This window comes from Equus caballus, chromosome 10 (assembly GCF_041296265.1).
Source record: "Equus caballus isolate H_3958 breed thoroughbred chromosome 10, TB-T2T, whole genome shotgun sequence".
Lineage (NCBI taxonomy): Eukaryota > Metazoa > Chordata > Mammalia > Perissodactyla > Equidae > Equus > Equus caballus.
In genome coordinates this window covers 8,851,269-8,871,481 of record NC_091693.1, presented here as the reverse complement: position 1 = coordinate 8,871,481, position 20,213 = coordinate 8,851,269, and the positions used below count along the sequence as shown (strand labels likewise).

The 20,213-nt window shown below is 38.4% G+C and overlaps 1 protein-coding gene across 8 annotated transcripts in view; it reads right to left on the bottom strand.

The window, feature by feature from the left end:
* ZNF573 (zinc finger protein 573) overlaps positions 1-11,041 on the bottom strand; it is a 56,704-nt gene extending 45,663 nt beyond the window's left edge. For 2 of the 8 annotated variants that reach the window (XM_023651316.2, XM_023651314.2), the window contains exons 1-2: positions 10,949-10,978; positions 5,903-5,985 (exon numbers count right to left, since the gene is read on the bottom strand). Coding sequence is in view for 1 of the 8 variants with exons in the window: in XM_070224210.1 (XP_070080311.1) it covers positions 5,903-5,911 (9 nt within the window). In the remaining 7 variants the exon portion in view is untranslated. Of the gene's footprint in view, positions 1-5,902; positions 5,986-10,948 lie in introns of those variants that run through there. The other 6 variants (XM_023651312.2, XM_023651311.2, XM_014733110.3 and 3 more) reach the window with 6 other exon arrangements.
* Between the last annotated feature and the right edge of the window lie 9,172 nt (positions 11,042-20,213).

The window sequence follows — 20,213 nt, the reverse complement described above, 5'->3', positions numbered from 1 at the left end:
TTCCAACTATCTGTCATCCTGAAAAAGGTAAAACTAGGGAGATGGTAAAAAGATCAGTGGTTGCTAGGGGTTATGGGAGAGAGAGGGATGAACAGGTGGAGCACACAGGATTCTTAGGGCAGTGAAACTACTTTGTATGATACCACAATGGTGGATCCATGTTGTTATACATTTATCCAAACCCACAGACTGTGCAACACCGAGAGTGAACCCTAATGTAAACTATGGACTTTGGGTGATGATGATGTGTCAGTGTAGATTCATCAGTTGTAGCAGATGTATCACTTTAGTGTGGAATGTTGATAGTATGGAAGATATGTGGATGTGGAAGCAGGGAGTGTATGAGAACTCTGTATTTTTTTTTTCCCCTCAATTTTGCTGTAAACCTCAAACTGCTCTGAAAAATAAAATCTATTTAAAAGGAAAAGAAATTCAATTATGTTCCATATTAAGATCACTCTTCCACCTTTCTTTTTCATTCATATTTCTCAGTGTATATTTTCCGATTTTAACAGAACATTCATGATTGTGTCTCTTTAGGCCATATAATTTCAAACTTTGTAAAAACACCCAGTGTCTTTTAGCTATTGTTATCCATAAATTTTGTTATTTTTATATTAAGCTTATTTCTACCATTTAATTTCATATTTCACTGCATTTTCTTTTTGCTCCTTCTAGCTTCCATTACCTGAACCAAGTTTTCTCCTGCTGGTTTAAATGTTATATAGTCTAGCATATTTTCTCCAAGTATTTTAACATGTGCTCAGTTCCTTTGGCCTCTAGCATCCTCATGAGCATGTTGATAATGTCTAGAGAATTAGTTCTGAATTATTAAAACATACTTTTTATTTTATCTTTTGTCTTTCCTCTTTTTAGACATTAAACAATATTCTCACTCCTACATCTCTTGCCTGAATTTATTCTTTGCAGAGAACTTCCTCCAAGATGATTTACAAAGTGAATTTCTATAGGCAAACTGAGAAAAGTTGGCTTGACATAGTTTTAATTCATCCTCAATTAAAGAACAGTCTGGCTGGATATAGGATTCTAGATCCTATGATTGTTTTCTACAGTGTTTACCTATATTACTTCATTACGTTCTTGCATCCATAATGCTTGTTGAGGAATCTGAGGTACACCTGATATGTGGATCTACACATTTCTCTGGCAGCTTTTAGAATTGTTTTCGGCTGTGATGTTTTCATGTTTTTGTAGTTTATTATGGCATATTTAGGTATATTTTTCTTTATGTGGCATTTCATGTCTGTTTATTTTGTCCTAGGAACTCAATGCCCTGTTCAACTACCCTGTCACTAATGCATACTTTCCTAATGTGCACTTGAATGTTTAATTGATTCGGGGGAAATTTTCATCATTCCTCAAATATTTCCTACTCTTTCTTGTTCTTCTCCTAATTCTGGGACTACTATTTTCTAGATACCAGTACTTTTGTCCTCCATTTCTATAGTTTTATTTTCTACTTTCAGTCCCCTTCTTCTTTCCTGTTGCTTTCTGTGAAAGTCCCTCAAGTCTATGTTCCAGCCCACCAGGCCATTCTTTGGCTCTATCATTCCTACTGCTGTGACAACTGTTGTGTTTTTTATTGGAACTCATGTTTTATATCCCTAACCTATCTACCAGGCCTTTTGATGATTTCTTACTCCTGATACAAATTAATACCTACCCTTATCCTAAGTATGTTCATTATGCCTATTTTAAATTACTGGTCTTTATATATCAATAATTCTGCCTCAAGTGTTATATGTGGTTTTATTGCATTGTCCTCCTCAGGTGTCTGGTTACTAAGGAACCCTTAATCCCCTGAATATGCCAGCTACCTTGTCACTAATGTATACTTAGGAAGACCGAAAGCTGCTCTCTACTTTGTGTCCTCTTGGTGAGTGAAAGCAGAGGGGAGGCAAGCAGCCCCAGGGCAGACAGCCTCCAGCAGCACCACAGTGGGTCCCCCCTCTGGTGACATTCATTCAGGTAATTCCTCTGGTACTGTAAACTGAGGATCAGCAATTTTTTTCATAAAAGGCCAGATAAATATTTTTGCAACTACTCAACATTGCTGCTGTGGCTGGAAAGCAGCCACTGACAATATATAAATGAATGGGCGTGGCTGTGTTCCACTCAAACTTTATTTTATTGGTTTAAATTAATATATAAAAAGAAGCTCTGAGAGATCTCTTTAAGTTGTGTGTGCCAGGTGTAAGCATTTTGGAGGGGAAGTGATGAAAAAGTGAATTTTTAAAATTTCTTTAATAGAGGATTAAATGTATAAAGTGAAAATAGTAACAGTGCATAGTATAATGTATAGTATAGACAGAAGTGAAATGTATGATAAAAAATAATCCAAAAGAAAGGAGGGAGAAAGGTAAATATACTGTTGAGTGTTCTTTTATAATGTTAGGTAATACAACATTATTTGAGGATGGATTGTGATAAACTAAACAAAATATATACTGGAAACAGAATAATCACAAAAAATAAAATAAAGGGGTATATCTAGTAAGTTAAAGTGGAAATGCAAAAAAAAATTTCCAATTTAAGACAAGGCAAAAAGTGGGAAAGGAAACAAGCAACAGACAGACAGACAGAAAACAAGGTACCAATGGTACATACAAACATAAATACCTAGATATGTGGTTATTGGACCAGCATTAGAAAGACCTGTGAACTTGACAGAACTGCAGATTCACGGGCTTCACCACAAATATGGGGATGGGACCCAGAAAAGCATGGTTTAACAAGCTCTCCAGGTGACTTTTACAGATGTCAAAGTTTTAGAACCACTGACACATAATTAGATCAACTGTAAATTGTCTAATGATTACAATTAAAAGAGATGGTCAGGCTAGCTTTAGGAAACAAAAAGGACAGTACTACACATTATCTGCAAGAAGCTCATTTTAAATATACATAAGAAAGATAGGTCAAAAGTAAAAGGATAGACAAGAGAATATCATGGAAACACTAATCCAAAGAAAGCAGTAGTGGCAATGATGATATCAGACAAAGAAGATTTCAAAACAAGAAATATTACCAGAGTAAGAAAGTCATTTCATAATGATAAGGTATCCAATTGCTCAGCCCACATTCACAAGTGTGAATGTACTGAATAACTGCTTCAAAACAGGAAACAAACTAACAGAAGTGAAGAGTAATAGGAAAATTCCAAATTTATAGTCAGGAGACTTCAACACCCTTCTCTCAGTAAATAGACAGCAAATCAGTAACAATAAAGAAGACGACACTATCAAATAGGCCTACTTGACATTACAGAAAACTCCACCCAACAACAGCAGAATACCTATTTTTTTAAGAGTATATGAATACTCACCAGGAAAGACCACATGTTGGGAAATAAAACTCATAAAGTTAGAAATATCCAATCACACAGAGTATGTTTTTAGACCACAACGGAATTATTAAAAAATGTTTGGAAATTGGGCAATATATATTTATACAACCCATGAGTGAAAGAAGAAATGTCAAATGGAATTTAAAATATGTTGACCTGAATAATAATGAACATAGAACATGTCAAAATTTGTGACATTCAGTTAAAAAAAGATTTTAGAGAGAATGGCTAAAATTCAAAAGACTGATAATAAGAAGGGTGGAAAGATGTGGAATCATTGGAACTGTCATAAATTAATAGTGGGAATATAAAACAGTTTTAAAAATTGGAAAATAGCTTGGCAATTCATCGTAAAGTCAAACATACAACTACCATACTACCTAGCAATTTCACACCTAAGTGTTTACCTAAGAGAAATAAACACTTAGACCCATTCAAAGACTCTCACGGAAATGTTCATAGCAGCTTTATTCATAATAGCCCCAAAGTAGAACAACCCAAATGTCTCTTGACAGGAGAAAAGATAAATAAATTAAGATATGTCCATTTAATGTAATACTACTCAACTATATATTGGATTGAACTTATACATGTAACATGGATGAATCGCAAAATAATTATGCCGAGTGGAAGAAACAAGACAAAAAGAATACATACTGTTTGATTACATTTATATACACTTTGAGAAAGTGCAAACTAATTTTTCGTAACAGAAAGCAGACAGTGGTTGCCTGGAGGCAGAGTCGGAGGGGGCAAGGAGGGCTGGGAGGAGGGGGGATTACAAAGGCTTTGGGGGTGATGGATTTGTTCAGTATCTTGATGTAGTGATGGTTTCATGGATGTGCGCATGCACATTTCAGAATGAATCCATTAGTAACTACATGTGGGGATGGATGTTTACTAGACTTGACTGTGATTAGTTCACAATATAAACAAATATGGAATCATTATGTTGTACACCCGAAACGAACATAATGTTACATGTCAATTATATCACAATAAAAAAACAAATCTGAGTGTACACTTTAAATACGTGCTGTGTACTTCACGTCAATAAAGATGTTATTAACGACATGGTATTTTGGTTTGAAATAAAGGTAGATACAATACATATGACACCTGTAACTTAGAGGATAGGGCTATAAATGGACCTACACATTGCAAGGTTCTTATCCTTTATGTGTAAGAGTAGAGTTCAATATTAACCCTTAAGTAGACGATGGATAGGTAAGAATATGTACTGGGGGGATTTGGGGAGAAAAACCAGAAAGAAAAAAAGAAAAAAGAAAGATTGGCAACAGTTGTTAGCTCAGGTGCCAGTCTTTAAAAAAAAAAAGGAAAAAAAAGAAAATATATTATAATACAGACAGTGACCACTAAAAATGGTCACAAAGTATAGCAAAAAAGCAAATTAAAATGGAATTAAATAAATATTTAATTGACCCAAGAGAAGACAAAATAGAGAAACAGGGGAACAAAAGCCAGATGGAAAAAAAAACAGAAAATAATAAAAAGGATGACTTTAATTTAACTGTATCAATAAATACATTAAATGTAAATGGACTAAACACTCCAATTGAAATAAAGATACTGTCACAAGGTATAGAAACTCTCGTTTTTCTACAAGAGAGTTTGATAAAACTAAGGAATGTCTTCAATCCTCAAGTTCTTTATGTTAAATCCTATCATACATAGTTTTCTTATTTTAACAAATATTTTGAATGGCTGCATAGCACTCAAACTTACAGCTATGACAGAATTAATCATCTTTAGATGATTAGGTTTCTATACATTAGGTTGGACAACATTTCTAAGGTCTTTTCCATTCTTCATCTCTGTAACTTAAACTACTTATGTTTTTATTCTCTTTTATGGCCATCAACAATCCCTCACTGAACACTTTTCTGGTTCCTGGTTTAGAGAACACTAATGTATGATGATCCGGAATTATATCTAAGTCATTCAATGTCAGCATATCCTAGTCAATAATAAAAGATTCATTGTATTTATCATTCAGAAATTCCTTCCCAAGAACCATGATCCATATATTACAAGCCCCAGTTCATATCACTGTTCAGTTCTAAAAGCCTCACAAAGCATTACTTCTCAACCTACATTAAGGCAGAGACCATTCATTATCAAGCTTTAACACATGTACCCAGAAAACTCATGTCTGGGAGAATGTGAGTCTTTCCACGTTTGGCCAAATGGGATCTTCATCTCTAAGTCATCCAACTACAGTCCTGACATGGGAAGCTCAAATCATTCCTTTACAGGACTTAATTTCTTCCTTCTTCCTTCATATAAATTGGGTACATGGGAGATAATTAATAATCTGATCAGTGAATACAGAAACACTGCTTAGAGGAGACTGGGCCACATAAGGACTCCGGGTTGTTCGAAACCATCGTTCACTGGTACAGGAGGAACTTGAAGCTGATAATCCCATGGGGTTCTCTTGGGTAGGAATCTTCAGAGCAATTAACGAAAACATTTCACTGACATTATTTCAATGAGAAGGAAACACCAACTTACGTATGCCATGGTTGTACACCTGCAAAAACTGATCAGTCCTCCTTGGGATTCCTCTACTGGAGAAGAACAAAGAGAATCCAGAACTGGGAAAGGAAGAGAGACAGTGAGAGCATGCATGATTTAGTGTTACCATGAAACAAATTAAGCATTTTGTTCCTCCATTCCATTTTACATAATACCTCCTACTGTACGAACACACAATTCCAAAAGACTAGAAGGATTTTAGATAAGTCCAAACTTTTCCCCCAAACCCCAGGAAACACAAACTCTTCAGCAGACAGTTTTCTGGCCGGTCCTCCATTTTGAGGAAGCTGCTCTGCACCTTTGATTAGCCTGCTCAGTCCTGCCCTGAACAGGTCCTCCTCCCTCCATTCCCACCCTCCAGGACTGAAAAGGAGCCACGCCATCCAAACCCCACCTTGCTTCATAGAAATGTGGTATATGCACACAAGGGAATACTATGAGGCCATAAAAGTGAAGGTTATTTTGCTACAAGCTATGACGTGGATGAACCTGAAGACATTATGCTAAGTGAAATAAGCTAGTCACAAAAGGACAAATATTGTACGATTCCTTTTACATGAGGTTCTTGGAGTAGTCAAATTCAGAGAGACAAAAGTGGATGCCAGTGAATGGGGAGTTAGTATTTAACGGGCACAGAGCTCCAGTTGGGGAAGATGAAAAAGTTCTGGAGATGGATGGCCATGATGTTTGCACAACAATGTGAATGTACTTAATCCAACGGAACTGTACACTTAAAAATGGTTAAAATGTCAAGTTCTATGATATACATATAGTTTACCACACTAAAAAAAAGGATGAAGTACTCACACATTTTACAACGTGGATGAAACTTGAAAACATCATACTAAGTGAAAGAAGCCAGACACACATATTGCATGATTCCATGTGTATGGAATTTTGAGAATGAGCAAATCCATAGAGGCAGAAGGTCGATTAGTGGTTTCATGAGTATAGGAGAAGAAGAGAATAGGAAGCGACAGTTAAGGAGTATAGGGTTTCTTTTTAAGGTGATGAAATGTTTTGGAATTAGATAGTGGTGCCAATTGTACTACCTTGTGACTATATTAAAAACCACGGAGTTGTACACTTTAAAAAGTCAATTTTATGTTGGTGAATTATATCTCAATAAAAATGTACAACATAAATTCTTTACCATCACAGTGCTTTCATAGGTCAGCATAATTTGATCATAACCTGATAGTGGTGGCGACAGTCAGAATGACATCGCTCCCTAAAAGATCCCAAGTCACATTACTTGGCCTTTGATGCATTTATTCCTATTCAGGACTTACTTATTAGGAGCCTAAAAGTAGCAAGTATGTTGGCCAGCCCCAGTGGCCTAGCGGTTAAGTTTGGCGCACTTCACTTCTGCGGCCTGCGCCCAGTTTCCCGGCACGGACCTTATACCGCTTTGTTAGTGGCCATGTTATGCTGGTGGCCCACATACTGAAAAACAGAGGAAGATTGCCATGGATGTTAGCTCAGGGCGAATTCTCCCTAGCCAAAAAAAAAGGTAGCAATTGTGTCATTTGAGTCTTTTTATCACCCCAAATACTAAGACTGTATGGTCTGGCATATAAGCCCTTACTAAAAGTCTAGTTGTTTGACCCTAAATTCTACTCCTAGGAATTTGTATTAGTTAAATATCTATAGAAATACAAAAAAAAAAAAATGCATGTACAGGATGTTCAAAACAATTTTTGATAACCACAAATTAGAAACATAAAAATCTAACAGTAGGTAACAGGTTAACTAATTTGGTTCTGCTATGACAGCATGTACACCATTATTGATCAGGATGATACTGGTCCAGGCTTTAAATAAGTATACATAATGTGGGAATGGTACCCTGCTGAAATTTGAGATACAGAGTCTGTTATCAGGTATTTTAAATGTGAAACTGTGTCTGTAGAGTTCATGACATCTTAGTGCCTTGGTTTTCCATCAGTAAAATTAAGACTATAAAGAATACCTCCTGGGGCCGGCCCCGTGGCCCAGTGGTTAAGTTCGTGCGCTCTGCTTCAGTGGCCCAGGGTTTCACCAATTCGAATCCTGGGTGCGGACATGGCACCACTCATCAAGCCATGCTGAGGCAGTGTCCCACATGCCACAACCAGAAGGACCCACAACTAAAAATGTACACAACTATGTACCGGGGGGCTTTGGGAGAAAAAGGAAAGAAAACAAAAACAACGGGGCTGGCCCTGTGGCCGAGTGGTTAAGTTCATGCGCTCTGCTGCAGGCGACCCAGTGTTTCATTAGTTCGAATCCTGGGAGCAGACATGGCACTGCTCATCAAACCACGCTGAGGCAGCGTCCCATATGCCACAACTAGAAGGATCCACAACCAAGAATATACAACTATGTACCGGGGGGCTTTGGGGAGAAAAAGGAAAAAAAATAAAATCTTTAAAAAAAAACAAAAAACAAAAACACCTCCTAAGTATGAATATCTTGGAGAAAGATAATCTATATAGAAATTTAATAGTATGTTGTAATACTGTATTAATATGCTAGCATTGTTATAGAACATTTCATGTTCCTAAATTGATTATTGTCCCCTAATTTCTTTTATAAGAAACAATTCTGCTATCTCCTTTTTAGAGTAAAATTGTGTTTCTCAGCCCTGCTCTTATAACATTCAGCAAAAAAAAAAATTGAGGACTTCAGTTTGAGAATGCGTTTATTAATAAGACATTAAGACTTAGAGGAAAGAGGAGGAGGAAACTTCCCTTCTCCCAACAGCAGCAGCAAAAAAGAAAGACACTTTTTCTAATCATAACTTGCTCAAAGAATCTGATCTGATCAAGTGTCTCATAAAGCGAGAACATTAAAAAGTTCAATACCCTTAATCTGTGAAAGAAAGAAATGTGAATAAATACAATTATTCTTTTTTTTTCTTTTATTGCAATCCATGCTTGGACATATTATTTGGAAGACACCTAAAAATCAGCATTATTGCAAAGTTTTATAAAACTAACCTTAAATCTCTTTAAAAATCTAATTCTGCAAGATTGTCTTATTTGATATTTGCTACCCTGGTAATTGATTTTTAATAGTACTTCTATCATCTTTAGGTGTAAATATCTGGAAGGTTTTTCAAACGAACTTGTCACTTTCCTCTTCTCCTCACGTGCACAAACATATAACGAAATGCATGGGTTCCTTTTGCAAACTCAGAGCTATTCCTGTTTCTTTATGGTTTGACTCTCATATTCAACTAATGTGATCCTACTTGTCAAAAATAAAACAACACATATACTCAATGGAAATCAATGAAAAAATATTAATAGCGTATCTGTGGCTGGCGGGAATAAGAATATTTTATATTTCTTTATCATAAGTTCCTTAGGATACTGCATTTTTTTGCAACAAGCCTTCATGAATGCCATTACCAGAATATACGTTTCAAAATATTTCAAAAGACATTTCAACATATGACAAACATATTTGAAAATATTATAGAGAAAAAATATTATAGAACAGGTGTTTATTCTTGTATTTATGAAGCCTGAACCCTATGCATAAAATGGGAAAACACTACAAGGGAAACAAATTGCACCCACAGCCCTTGAATATCCTTTAGTTACAGCACCCCAATCAATATAAACACTTGCATTGCCAAGATTCTATTGCGAACACAATACAGGTGTGTGGCACTTACAGATTGCATCAGAGAATGTATGAAAGGTAGAAGAGTGTTTGGTACACAACAGATGCTCAATAAATGTAGCCACATCACTACCCTTCTTCAATAAACAATTAAAATATTATTTTAGATGCAATCCTTGCAAAACTTCTCACAACATGACCTTCTTAGGTGGGATTCATATATAATTTAAATTTTTCTGGGTATTACTGTTGATAAATATGAATATTGCTGAACAGTACATACTGCACATTTTCCTTCTCAGGTCTAACCCGGTATAAAGATAATCTTATTAGCTGCATAATATTCAACCATACGGATTAATCATTTACTTAAACATTTCCATAATCCTGAACACTAATTTTTCATATCACAAACAGGAAAATTGTTGTCCTTGATTTTAGACGAAAGGATCTAAATCTTTTTGGGTTCTGTTTACAATGAAAGAATACACAGGAGGATATGAATTATATGCCCAATGAATATGAGAATGTTTACGAGATTCACCCCAATGGCACCCAACATCCACTGGAAAGAAAGCAGATCACCGTTAGGGCGTTTCAGAGGAAGGAAAGCATGCCCTAAACCCAATTAATTGTATGAAACCAAAAACCAACTACCCCAAACACTGATTTTTGGATGTAAACCAAGTCTTTCCCTTCATGAGGGTCCTTCCTTTGGGGAATAGCAGGACGGGGTGGGGAGTCACAGAACGCCAGGCTTTTCTTGGAGCACAGAATGAGTTCGTTATACAACATTCTCCAGGTCTACACCCGCCCTGCTCACACACATCATCAAGTGGAAAACAGGACAGAGCCTGGACTATGTATATGCGTTTACAGCAAGTTCCTGGGGTCAGAGCGTTGGGAACGCCGAGGTTCTGAGACATGTAGCTGCCCCTCAAAGTTCCCCCAAAGAGAACTTCCCAGGCGTTCCCAGCCTCCGACTTCCACCCTGCGGTCGTTTCTCGGCGGCATCTGCGAGTAGCTGTGAGAAGACGGAGGAATCCGCAGGAAACCTGGAGCCACAGCAATCGCCGCCCAGGTAAGCGACATGCAACCAAGTCCCCGTCAACCCAGCACAGCCACGCACCTGTCACAGCCTCACAACCGCCGCACCGGCACGCAGTCTCTCTCCCGCATACACACACTCCCACACACCCCCGTCCGTCCCCGCGGACACACATCCCGCTGCTCTGCCCTTCAGGCCCGAATTCCCTGAGCGAGTGGCCGTCCATACTACGGGCTTCCCCGACCTGGGGCTGCCTCCACCACCCCTGTCGGTTCAGGTCGGGCTCCGGGTCAACTGGGTCGCCCAGAGTCCAGCCTGCGAGCATCCCGCGCCTAACACATCCCAAAACGAGTTCAACTCACCTTGCAAAGCGCGAGAACCGCGCGAAAACGGAAGGGAAGCCGAAGATCCGGTGGGAGCGCTGCCCTCTGGGAAATGTAGTTCGAGCCTGACCCTCCGCGGGCGCCTCGGGTGTCAGAAAAGCAGCCCGGCGCCCCGACGTCTAGACCGCAAGCCGCCGCGAGAACCGCCCAGGGCAGGCACCCCGGGGTTCCGGTCGCTCCATCGGGAGGGCGGCACGCCAGGGCTGGGAGCCCCGGCGGGGACCTGAGCCGAGGGGCCGTGCGCGTGTCCTGGGGGCCAGAGGAGGCCACGCGGCCCAGCAGGCTGAGCCGGGCGATGCGACCCCGCGGCCCGAGCCCCCGGCCTCGCGGGCAGAGCGCGCGCGGGACTCCGGCTCGTGTCCCCGCGGTGACTGCAGCCTAGTGACTTTGATACCTCCAGGAATGGGCTCGTTTATTCAATAAATCGCGTTAACTACATTTAACAACGGGGTGTAGGAGTGAAGTAATATTAACTTAATATTTCGCATTACGATATATTCAACATGGGCTGTGTCATTAAATGTAAGGGTGATCTAGCGAAAATCTTGTTTATGGTTCGTAATACTGATTTAGGGATAGATTTTCCCAAGCATAACCAAAGAGAGAAATGTTATAAAATATTAAGGTTTGACTGGATAATTATTTGTAATCATCCTAATCACCTGATTGGCAATTAATTAATAAAAGTAAACCGTAGACAAAAATTCGATACTTATTTTTAACATATATAATGAGTACGCAGTTAATAATCTTAATTCAAATTTTTCTCAATAAGATAATAGTAATCTAAGTGGAAAAGGGACAATGATCATAAATTTCCTGTTTACAACTCTAGAAATGTAAATTACCAGCATATATATCAGTGTCACAGTCACTTGACCTTTTAGGAATTCATCATACTCTCCGTAATGAGCAACCTATAAAATGTTGGTCACACTCCTTTTTTCTCCTTAATACTCCTGAATCTACAGGTGCTTTTTAATACTTCCCTTTTTTCATAATTACTTTCTGTAGAGTCATTTTCCTCACTTAAGACATCAAGTATATTTTCTTTACACTTTTTTATAGGTCACCCCAGTCTCTTCGTTAGCATCATTGAAGAATTCCATGCATATGATGATAATATAATAAATTATCAATGAGGTTTCTCTTCAGCTCTGTACATTATTCAAGCTAAATCCTGCATTTAGTAATAAGCCGTGAGATCCATGATGTTTTGGTGAGGTTAAACAGAAAGAAGGAAACAAAGTTTGAATCTTCTCTTTCAGTATTCAAATATAAGATATGGGGAAGCCAGCAAATAATTTGAAAGGACCAGACCCATGATTGGGCATAGTGAGGATTTTGTGTTCCCTGAAGACTAGTTGATGTTGCTTTATCATGTGGAGGAAAGAACATATCGTAAAAGGAAGCAAGAGGATTAGAGTCTGTATGGTCCTTGAGAAGTGGCTCTGTGCCCCGACCATACCACCGGGCTGTGTGCTTGAAATACCAAGTAAAATGAAAATATCTATGCCCCACAAACTTTCATGTAGGATGATGTAGGAATCTAGAGCCCCTTTTTGTACCCCTTCCACACTTAAACATCTTGACATGGGACAGAATTACAGAGAAGGAAAGGCTAGGGGAATTAACACTATGATCACCACCACACACACATCCCAGGAGGCTCAGATGAAATATTTGATAATATTAACTGTCAACAAGAGTGTGAAGTTATGGGAATTATACATTGTGGGACTGTCAATGACTTGGGAAAATGGCAGTATCTGGTAAAGTTGAAGATATTAAACGTACCCTGCCTTCTAACATTTCCACTCCTTGGTTTATACACTACATAAATGCATGTTAACTATGACCTGCATACACACACAAGAATGTCACAGCATGATGTTTTTTTGTAATTACCAAAAATGGAAACAACTCAAATGTCTACCAACAATAAAAGAGATAAACAAATAGTATATTAATAGAAGGGGATAATTCAGAACACTGAACATGAATTTTAAGTACTTTATATTGAGTGAAAGAAGCCAGATGCAACAGAATACATACCGAATTTCTCTAATTATGCAGGGGAAAAAACAGGCAAAATTAGATACTTTAGGTATGTAAAAATATGTAATAAATGCATAAAGACAAGCAAGAAAGTGCTCCCAATAATAACAAGGATGTTGTTGGTCACCACTGGGGGGATGGAGTTTAGCATCAGTGGGGACACACAGAGGACTTCTGGGAGTGGGTAGTGCTGTATTTCTTTACCTGTTTAGGAGTCAGGCAGGTGTTTATTGAATAACAACTCATTTACATTGTATCCATATTTTGTATTTGTATGTTTCACAATAAAAATGCAATAGAGGAAAGGAGTGAGAAAGGAAACATTTTTCTACTCATCAGTTTCCAAGGTAATTAAAAAAAAATTTTTTTTGGAGAGGAAGACTGACCCAGATCTTGCTCTGTTTGCTTGAGGAAGATTGTGGCTGAGCTAACATCTGTGCCAATCTTCCTCTATTTTATATGTGGGACTCTGCCACAGCATGGCTTGATGAGCGGTATGTAGGTCCATGCCTGGGATCCGAACGCACAAACCCTGGGCCCCTGAAGCTCAGTGTGCGAACTTGGGCACTATGCCACCGAGCCGGCCCCTTAAGGTAATTTTTTAAAACGTAAGTAACTAGCTCAGCCTGACTTCTGGGTCCATAAATTGCAATCTAATTGCCTCGATATTTCAAAGTAAATTTGACTGCATACTTTCCAGGATTATTTTGACAGAGTTTAAGTTTGTTTGGGCTCTTTTCTCTGCTTGTCTCGGAACAGAAATCATACAAAGCAAAGCTAATATTTATTACTCATTATCGTTTGGAGAAGAGAGAAAAATATTCTTGAGTTTATTAATATTATTCATAACAGAAATTTGAATGTGAATGCATATTTCGGTTTGTATTTGAAGAGGAATATCTCTTTTCACAAAACTTCTCATTGTTTAGCCTCTGGGTCTTTTCTTGGGTCTAGATTGCCTTCCCCTCTTCTCTTTATGTTTTCTTCAAATTTTAATAATTCCATCCACTTTGCTCTCCCCGATCGCTGGCACATCACTAACGGGAGCCGTGAGCTTTCTCTTATCCCCAGGTGACTGTATAATCTCTCCAGCCGCCATGTTTCTCATTGGAGGAACCACAGTGGTAAGCTGATACAAAATGCTTGGTTTCCCAGCTTATATTTTTGCTTATTTCAGGATAATTTTCTTATTCCACCTACTGCTGACATCGTGTTGTCTTGTTTTCAAGAACAATGTTTAATGGAAGCAACTCTTTTCAAACAAGACATGAAACCTAGTTAGAACAGCATGCTTCTCTTTATTTCATGTAGGAAATCTGCATCTATAAGACTCGTCAGAGAGGGCTACCTTCTTGCCCACCCACAACCCCATTAAATACTTTTGTCTCACCACTTAGAAAATTTCTAATAAGAAGTTCAGAGGAAACTCAATTATTCCTATAATGAATTTACATGGGAATGCCTGGGAGTGCCAGAAAGTTGAAGAGAATAAATAAACTAAAGTCCTTGAGGGAAAGAAGAGAGATCTTATTATTTCATTCCTTGTGAACAACCTCTTGATAGTGCCTGTGACTCTGACTGATTTGCAAAGGTGCCCATTTTTTCCCTCCAGTGCCAAAAGCTGGAAGCAAAAAACTTGTAGATACTCTAGTGTACAGGTGTGTAATTCATTGCATAAACTCTGTAATCTTGAAGGATATTCAAACTTGGCCAAGTAGAGAGAAAGATTTCTCTGTCCCATGCATCGTGAGGTCATGATCATGAAGGGGAATGTCTGAGTCCTGGTCCCTCAATTGCCAAATGGCATCCACTGAGCTTGGTGCTGTTGACTTGAAGCTCTCCCTTCAACAGCAGTGAACACATAGAAGGTGTGATAGACATACAGGGGGAGATGCTTTTAGAGGTTACAGTGAGAGCTCTCCACGTCAGATGAGAGCAAGGAACCCAGCAGACTGGCGGGATATGGCACCTGTGTCACTCTGTCTGTGTTTCTTCTTTTTTAGCAGACTATTTTTAGAGCAGTTTTAGGTTCACATCAAAGTTGAACAGAAAGTATGTTGTTCCTATATTCATTCTGCCTCCACACGGGCACAACATCTCCCACTATCAACATCTGGCAGCAGCATGATTTGTTACAATAGATGAACCTACATTAACACATCATTATCACCCAAAGTCCATAGTTTACATCCGGGTTCACTCTTGCTGTTGTACATTCTATGAGTTTTTACAGATGTATAATTACGTGTTCACCATTGTAGTATCATATAGAATGGTTTCACTGTCTTAGAAATTCACTGTCACTCACCCATTCATCCCTCCCTCCCCCTTACCCCTGGCAACCACTGATCTTTTTACCATCTCCTTAGTTTTGCCTTTTCCAGAATGTCGTATAGTGGGGAATCATACAGTATGTAGCCTTTTCAGACTAGCTTCTTTTACTTAGTAATATGTGTTTAAGGTTCCTCCATGTCCTTTAATGTCCTGGTAGTTCATTTCTTTTTAGCTTTCAATAGTATTCCATCGTCTGGTTATGACACAGTCTATCCATTCACCTACTGAGGGACATCTTGGTTGTTTCAAAGTTTTGGCAAGTATTAATAAAGCTGCTATAAACATTCATGTGCAAGTCTTTATATGGACATAAGTTTGTAACTCATTTTGGCAAATACCAAGGATCACGATGGCCGGATTGCATGGTAAGAATATGTCTAGTTTTGCAAGAAACTGTCAAACTGCTTTCCACAGTAGCTGTACCCTTTTGCATTCCCACCAGCAATGTATGATAGTTCTGTTGCTTCGAATCTTAGCCAATATTTGGTGTTGTCAGTGTTTGGGATTTTGGCCATCCTAATAGGTGTGTAGTGCCATCTCGTTGTTTTAATTTGCAATTCCTTTATGACTTGTGGTGTTGAAAATCTTTTCACACACTCATTAGCCATGTGTATATCTTCTTTGATGAGGTGTCTATTCAGGTCTTTTGCTCATTTTTAAATCAGGTTGTTTGTCTTCTTATCTTTGAGTTTTAAGTGTTCTTTGTATATTTTGGATAACCAGTCTTTTATCAGATACGTCTGTTGCAAATGTTTTCTCACAGTCTGTAGCTTGTCTTCTCATTCTCTTGACAGTATTGTTCACAGAGAAGTTTTTAATTTTAATGAAATCCAGTTTATCAATTATTTCTGTCATGGATTATGCCTTTGGTGTTGTATTTAAAATGTCATCATCACACCTGATGTTATCTAGATTTTATTCTGTGTTTTCTTATAGGTGTTTTACAGTTTTGCATTTTACATTTAGGTCTATGATCCATTTTAAGTTAATTTTTGTGATGGGTGTAAGGTTTGTATCTAGATTCATGTTTTTGCCTTAAGATGTCCAGTTATTCCAGGACCATTTGTTGAAAAAATTATCTTTTCTCCATTGTATTGCCTTTGCTCCTTTGTCAAAGACCAGTTGGCTATATTTGTGTGAGTCTATTTCTGGGCTCTCTAGTCTGTCCCATTGATCTATTTACCTATTCATTCACCAATACCACACCATCTTGATTACTGTAGCTTTATAGAAAGTCTTGAAGTCCGGTAGTATCAGTCCTCTGACTTAGTTCTCCTTCAATATTGTGTTGAGTGTCCTCGGTCTTTGCCCTCTCCATATAAACTTTAGTTTCAGTTTGTTGATATCCACAAAATAACTTGCAGGGATTTTGTTGTTTGATGTTTTTATCATGAAAGAGTATTGAATTTTCTCAAGTATTTTTCCTGATCAATTGAGATGATCATGTTTTTTTTTTTCAGGTATAACCCTGTTCTCATACAAGAGTCCTTGTTTATGCAGTGGAAGTGTAGGGGTGGTGAAGCATTTTAGACTAGTATAATTAGGTCTTAGTCTTTTAGTTTGCCTGTTACCCTGGACTGTGACCTTCGCAAGTTCTTTTAAGGTCCCTCCTCACCGCCCCCCCCAACCAGCTTTAGGTGACACAGGAGGGCTAGAGGGGGCTGGGTATTTCCCTCCCTCCACATTGGTTAGCCTCTGGTACATCAGTTTCCCTTGAGGACAGGCGGACAACAGAATATCTGGAAATATTTCAAAATGGTTACTTTCCCCTCCCCCTACTAGAAGCATGAGGGGGTTTTTCTCTGATCTTCACTCTGGGAAGTTGGTGCTGCTGTTGCAGGTAAAACTCAAGAAACGGTGGGGGCCCTGAAGAGTTTTTAACTCTCAAGCTAGTCCATATTCAGTTTCCAACAGTTCATCAATTCCTTCCAGTTCCTGGCTCCAGCAGCTTCTACTCCAGGTAATCTGCAACTCTCTTTGTCTGTCTCTCCAGTTTCCAGACCATAGGTTTGCCCTGTTATGTAACTCAGTTCTCTGAGGGATATAAGAGCTGTTACTTTTCAGTTTGTTTAGCTTTTTTCTTGCTGTGAGGACAGGAGTGATGACTTATCAGCTCTTTACATTTTGGAGCAGAAAGTCCCTCTGATTTTGTAACAGTAGCTTCTTTGATGTGAAATGTGCATTCCTAAAAGCACACACAGCCTAAGTGTGCTGCTACATGAATTTTCAGAAACTGAACACATCTATTTATTTAATTAGTAACCAGATCAAGAAACGGGACATTACTAGAATCCAAAATTACCTCTTCTATTCTTTTTCTCACTCACCAAGGATGATCACTACCCAAATTTCTAACAGCAATGCTTAGTTTCACAATCTTCTTATTTTATATTAATGGAATCATACAGTATATACTCTTTTGTTTCTAATTCTTTTGCTCAACACTGTGTTATTCACCCATTGCATGTTGTTGCATGTAGTTCTAGATTATTCATTTCTGTGTCATGTTGCCACATTTATTTTTCCTCATATAAACATGCCACATTTACTTTTCCATTTCTTTTTTTTTTCCCCTGCTTTTATCTCCCCAACGCCCCCGCCCCTGGTACACAGTTGTATATCTTAGTTGCACATCCTTCCAGTTGTGGGATGTGGGAGGCCGCCTCAACGTGGCCTGACCAGCAGTGCCGTGTCCGTGCCCAGGATCTGAGCCCTGGGCCGCCGCAGCGGAGCGAGCGAACTTAACCACTCTGCCATGGAGCCGGCCCCTACTTTTCCATTTCTATCAGAGGGACAGAGAGACAGGGACAGAGAGACAGAGAGAGAAAATAAGTAGGAATGAAAATTGGGTTACTATGAATCCAGCAAACATTAAAAATAAAAGGATTTTATACATAATTTATACCATTACATTTGAAAATTAAGATGAAACAGACAAATTCCTAGTAACATACAACAAACCAACTTTGCCAGGGGGAATAATTGGCAATCTGAAAAGTCCTATACCTAGTAAAGAAACTGAATCAGTTATCACAAACCTTTCCAAAACATAATTCAGGCTCATATGGCTTCTTTGTTGTATTCTGCCATTAATTTAAAGAAAAAAAAACAACTAATCTTATACAGTCTTCACAGAACTGATAAAGGTTGGAACATGCTACAATTTATTTTATTAAGTAAGCAAACATGGATACCGAAACTTTACAAGGACGTTCAAGACAAAGGAAATTTATAGGTTACTCTCACTGATGAGCATGTATGTAAAAATACAGTAATAATAAATTAAATCCTGCAATGTTTAAAAGGATAATGTATCAAGACTAAGTTGGGATTACTCCCAGAATGCAGAGTAGTTCTAACATTTGAAAATCAATGTAACTTAGCACATTAACAGAATGAAGTAGAATCATCATGTATTATTACCTCCACAGATAGAGAAAAGACATTTCATAGAATTCATCTGTTCAGCAAAGACAGAAAGGAGGGAACTTCCTCAGTCACATAAGGTATCTATAAAATTCCTAGAGAAAACAGCCTTCTTAATGGTGAAATGGGGAAAGCTTTCCCTTGGAGGCTAAGAATGAGACAAAGTTACTTGCTTTCATGCTGTCTGTTTAATATTGTACTTGAGATTCCAACCAATTCAGTAAGGCAACAAATAAAAGGTATAGTGATTTGAAAGAAAAAAAGTGTCATTATTTACAGATAAGATTATGTTCATAGAAAATCCTAAAGAACCTGTAAATTATCAATTAATTCATTTTTTTCTTAATCTTTTTCATTATTCCCCCAGAAGACTTTTTAGGTATTTTCCTCCTAATTCTAACCCCTCCCCCATAAAATTTTAATAGTACAGATATATATATATCTGTTTATGTACTGTGGTCCTTGGGAGGGCCGCAAACCAAAGTCATCTAAATTTTTTTTTAATCCCCCAAGAAGCAATTTTTGTCCCTGTGGGGGTGTCCCCACCCTGATGAGAAGGCATGAAATAATTACTAGGCAAGATTGCTTGATATTCTCTAAAATTAAAGAAGCACCTTTTTTCCTGAAGGCAAGTCCCAGGCAGTGCCACATAGGACAGCTAAAAATCAGCAGGTATAACTGGCTTGAAGAACCAGAAGCTATCCTTCTTCAGGAAGACTAGAGCAGCTGGAAAACAGTGGAGGAGGAATGGGAAGGGAGAATTCCACAAAGGACAGAGTTGGGGCAGGGGCAAATTCTTTGTATAAACTCTACCCAAATCTTTGGGGGACTCCTGACCTCTGCATGTGTGGAGCAGACTGTATGGGGCCCTAAGTTCTTAAGGCTGAAGAAGTGAATAGATTTCAGTTTCTGATACCAACGAGGAGACAGTTTTGTGTCCAAGCCCAACAAAGTTCCACAAACAAACAAAAAACCTTTAAGTGAATATAACAAAATTCAGGGTCTTTACAATATATCATTAACATTGTCAACGATAGAACATAAAATTACTAGATAAAGGTAGAAAGAGGAAAATGCTGCCCATACTTAAAAGAAAAGGCACTTGGTGGAGACTAACCTCAAGAGGGCCCAGATGGTAGAATTAGCAGATAAGGCTTTTTTTTTTTAAGGAAGATTAGCCCTGAGTTAACATCCACCACCAATCCTCCTCTTTTTGCTGAGGAAGACTGGCCCTGAGCTAACATCTGTGCCCATCTTCCTCTATTTTATATGTGGGACGCCTACCATAGCATGGCTTGATAAGCAGTGCATAGATCAGCATCCAGGATCTGAACAAGCAAAGCCCCGGCAGCAAAGTGGAGCACAAGAACTTAACCACTATGCCACTGAGCCAGCCCTGCAGATAAGGCTTTTAAAAACACTTGTT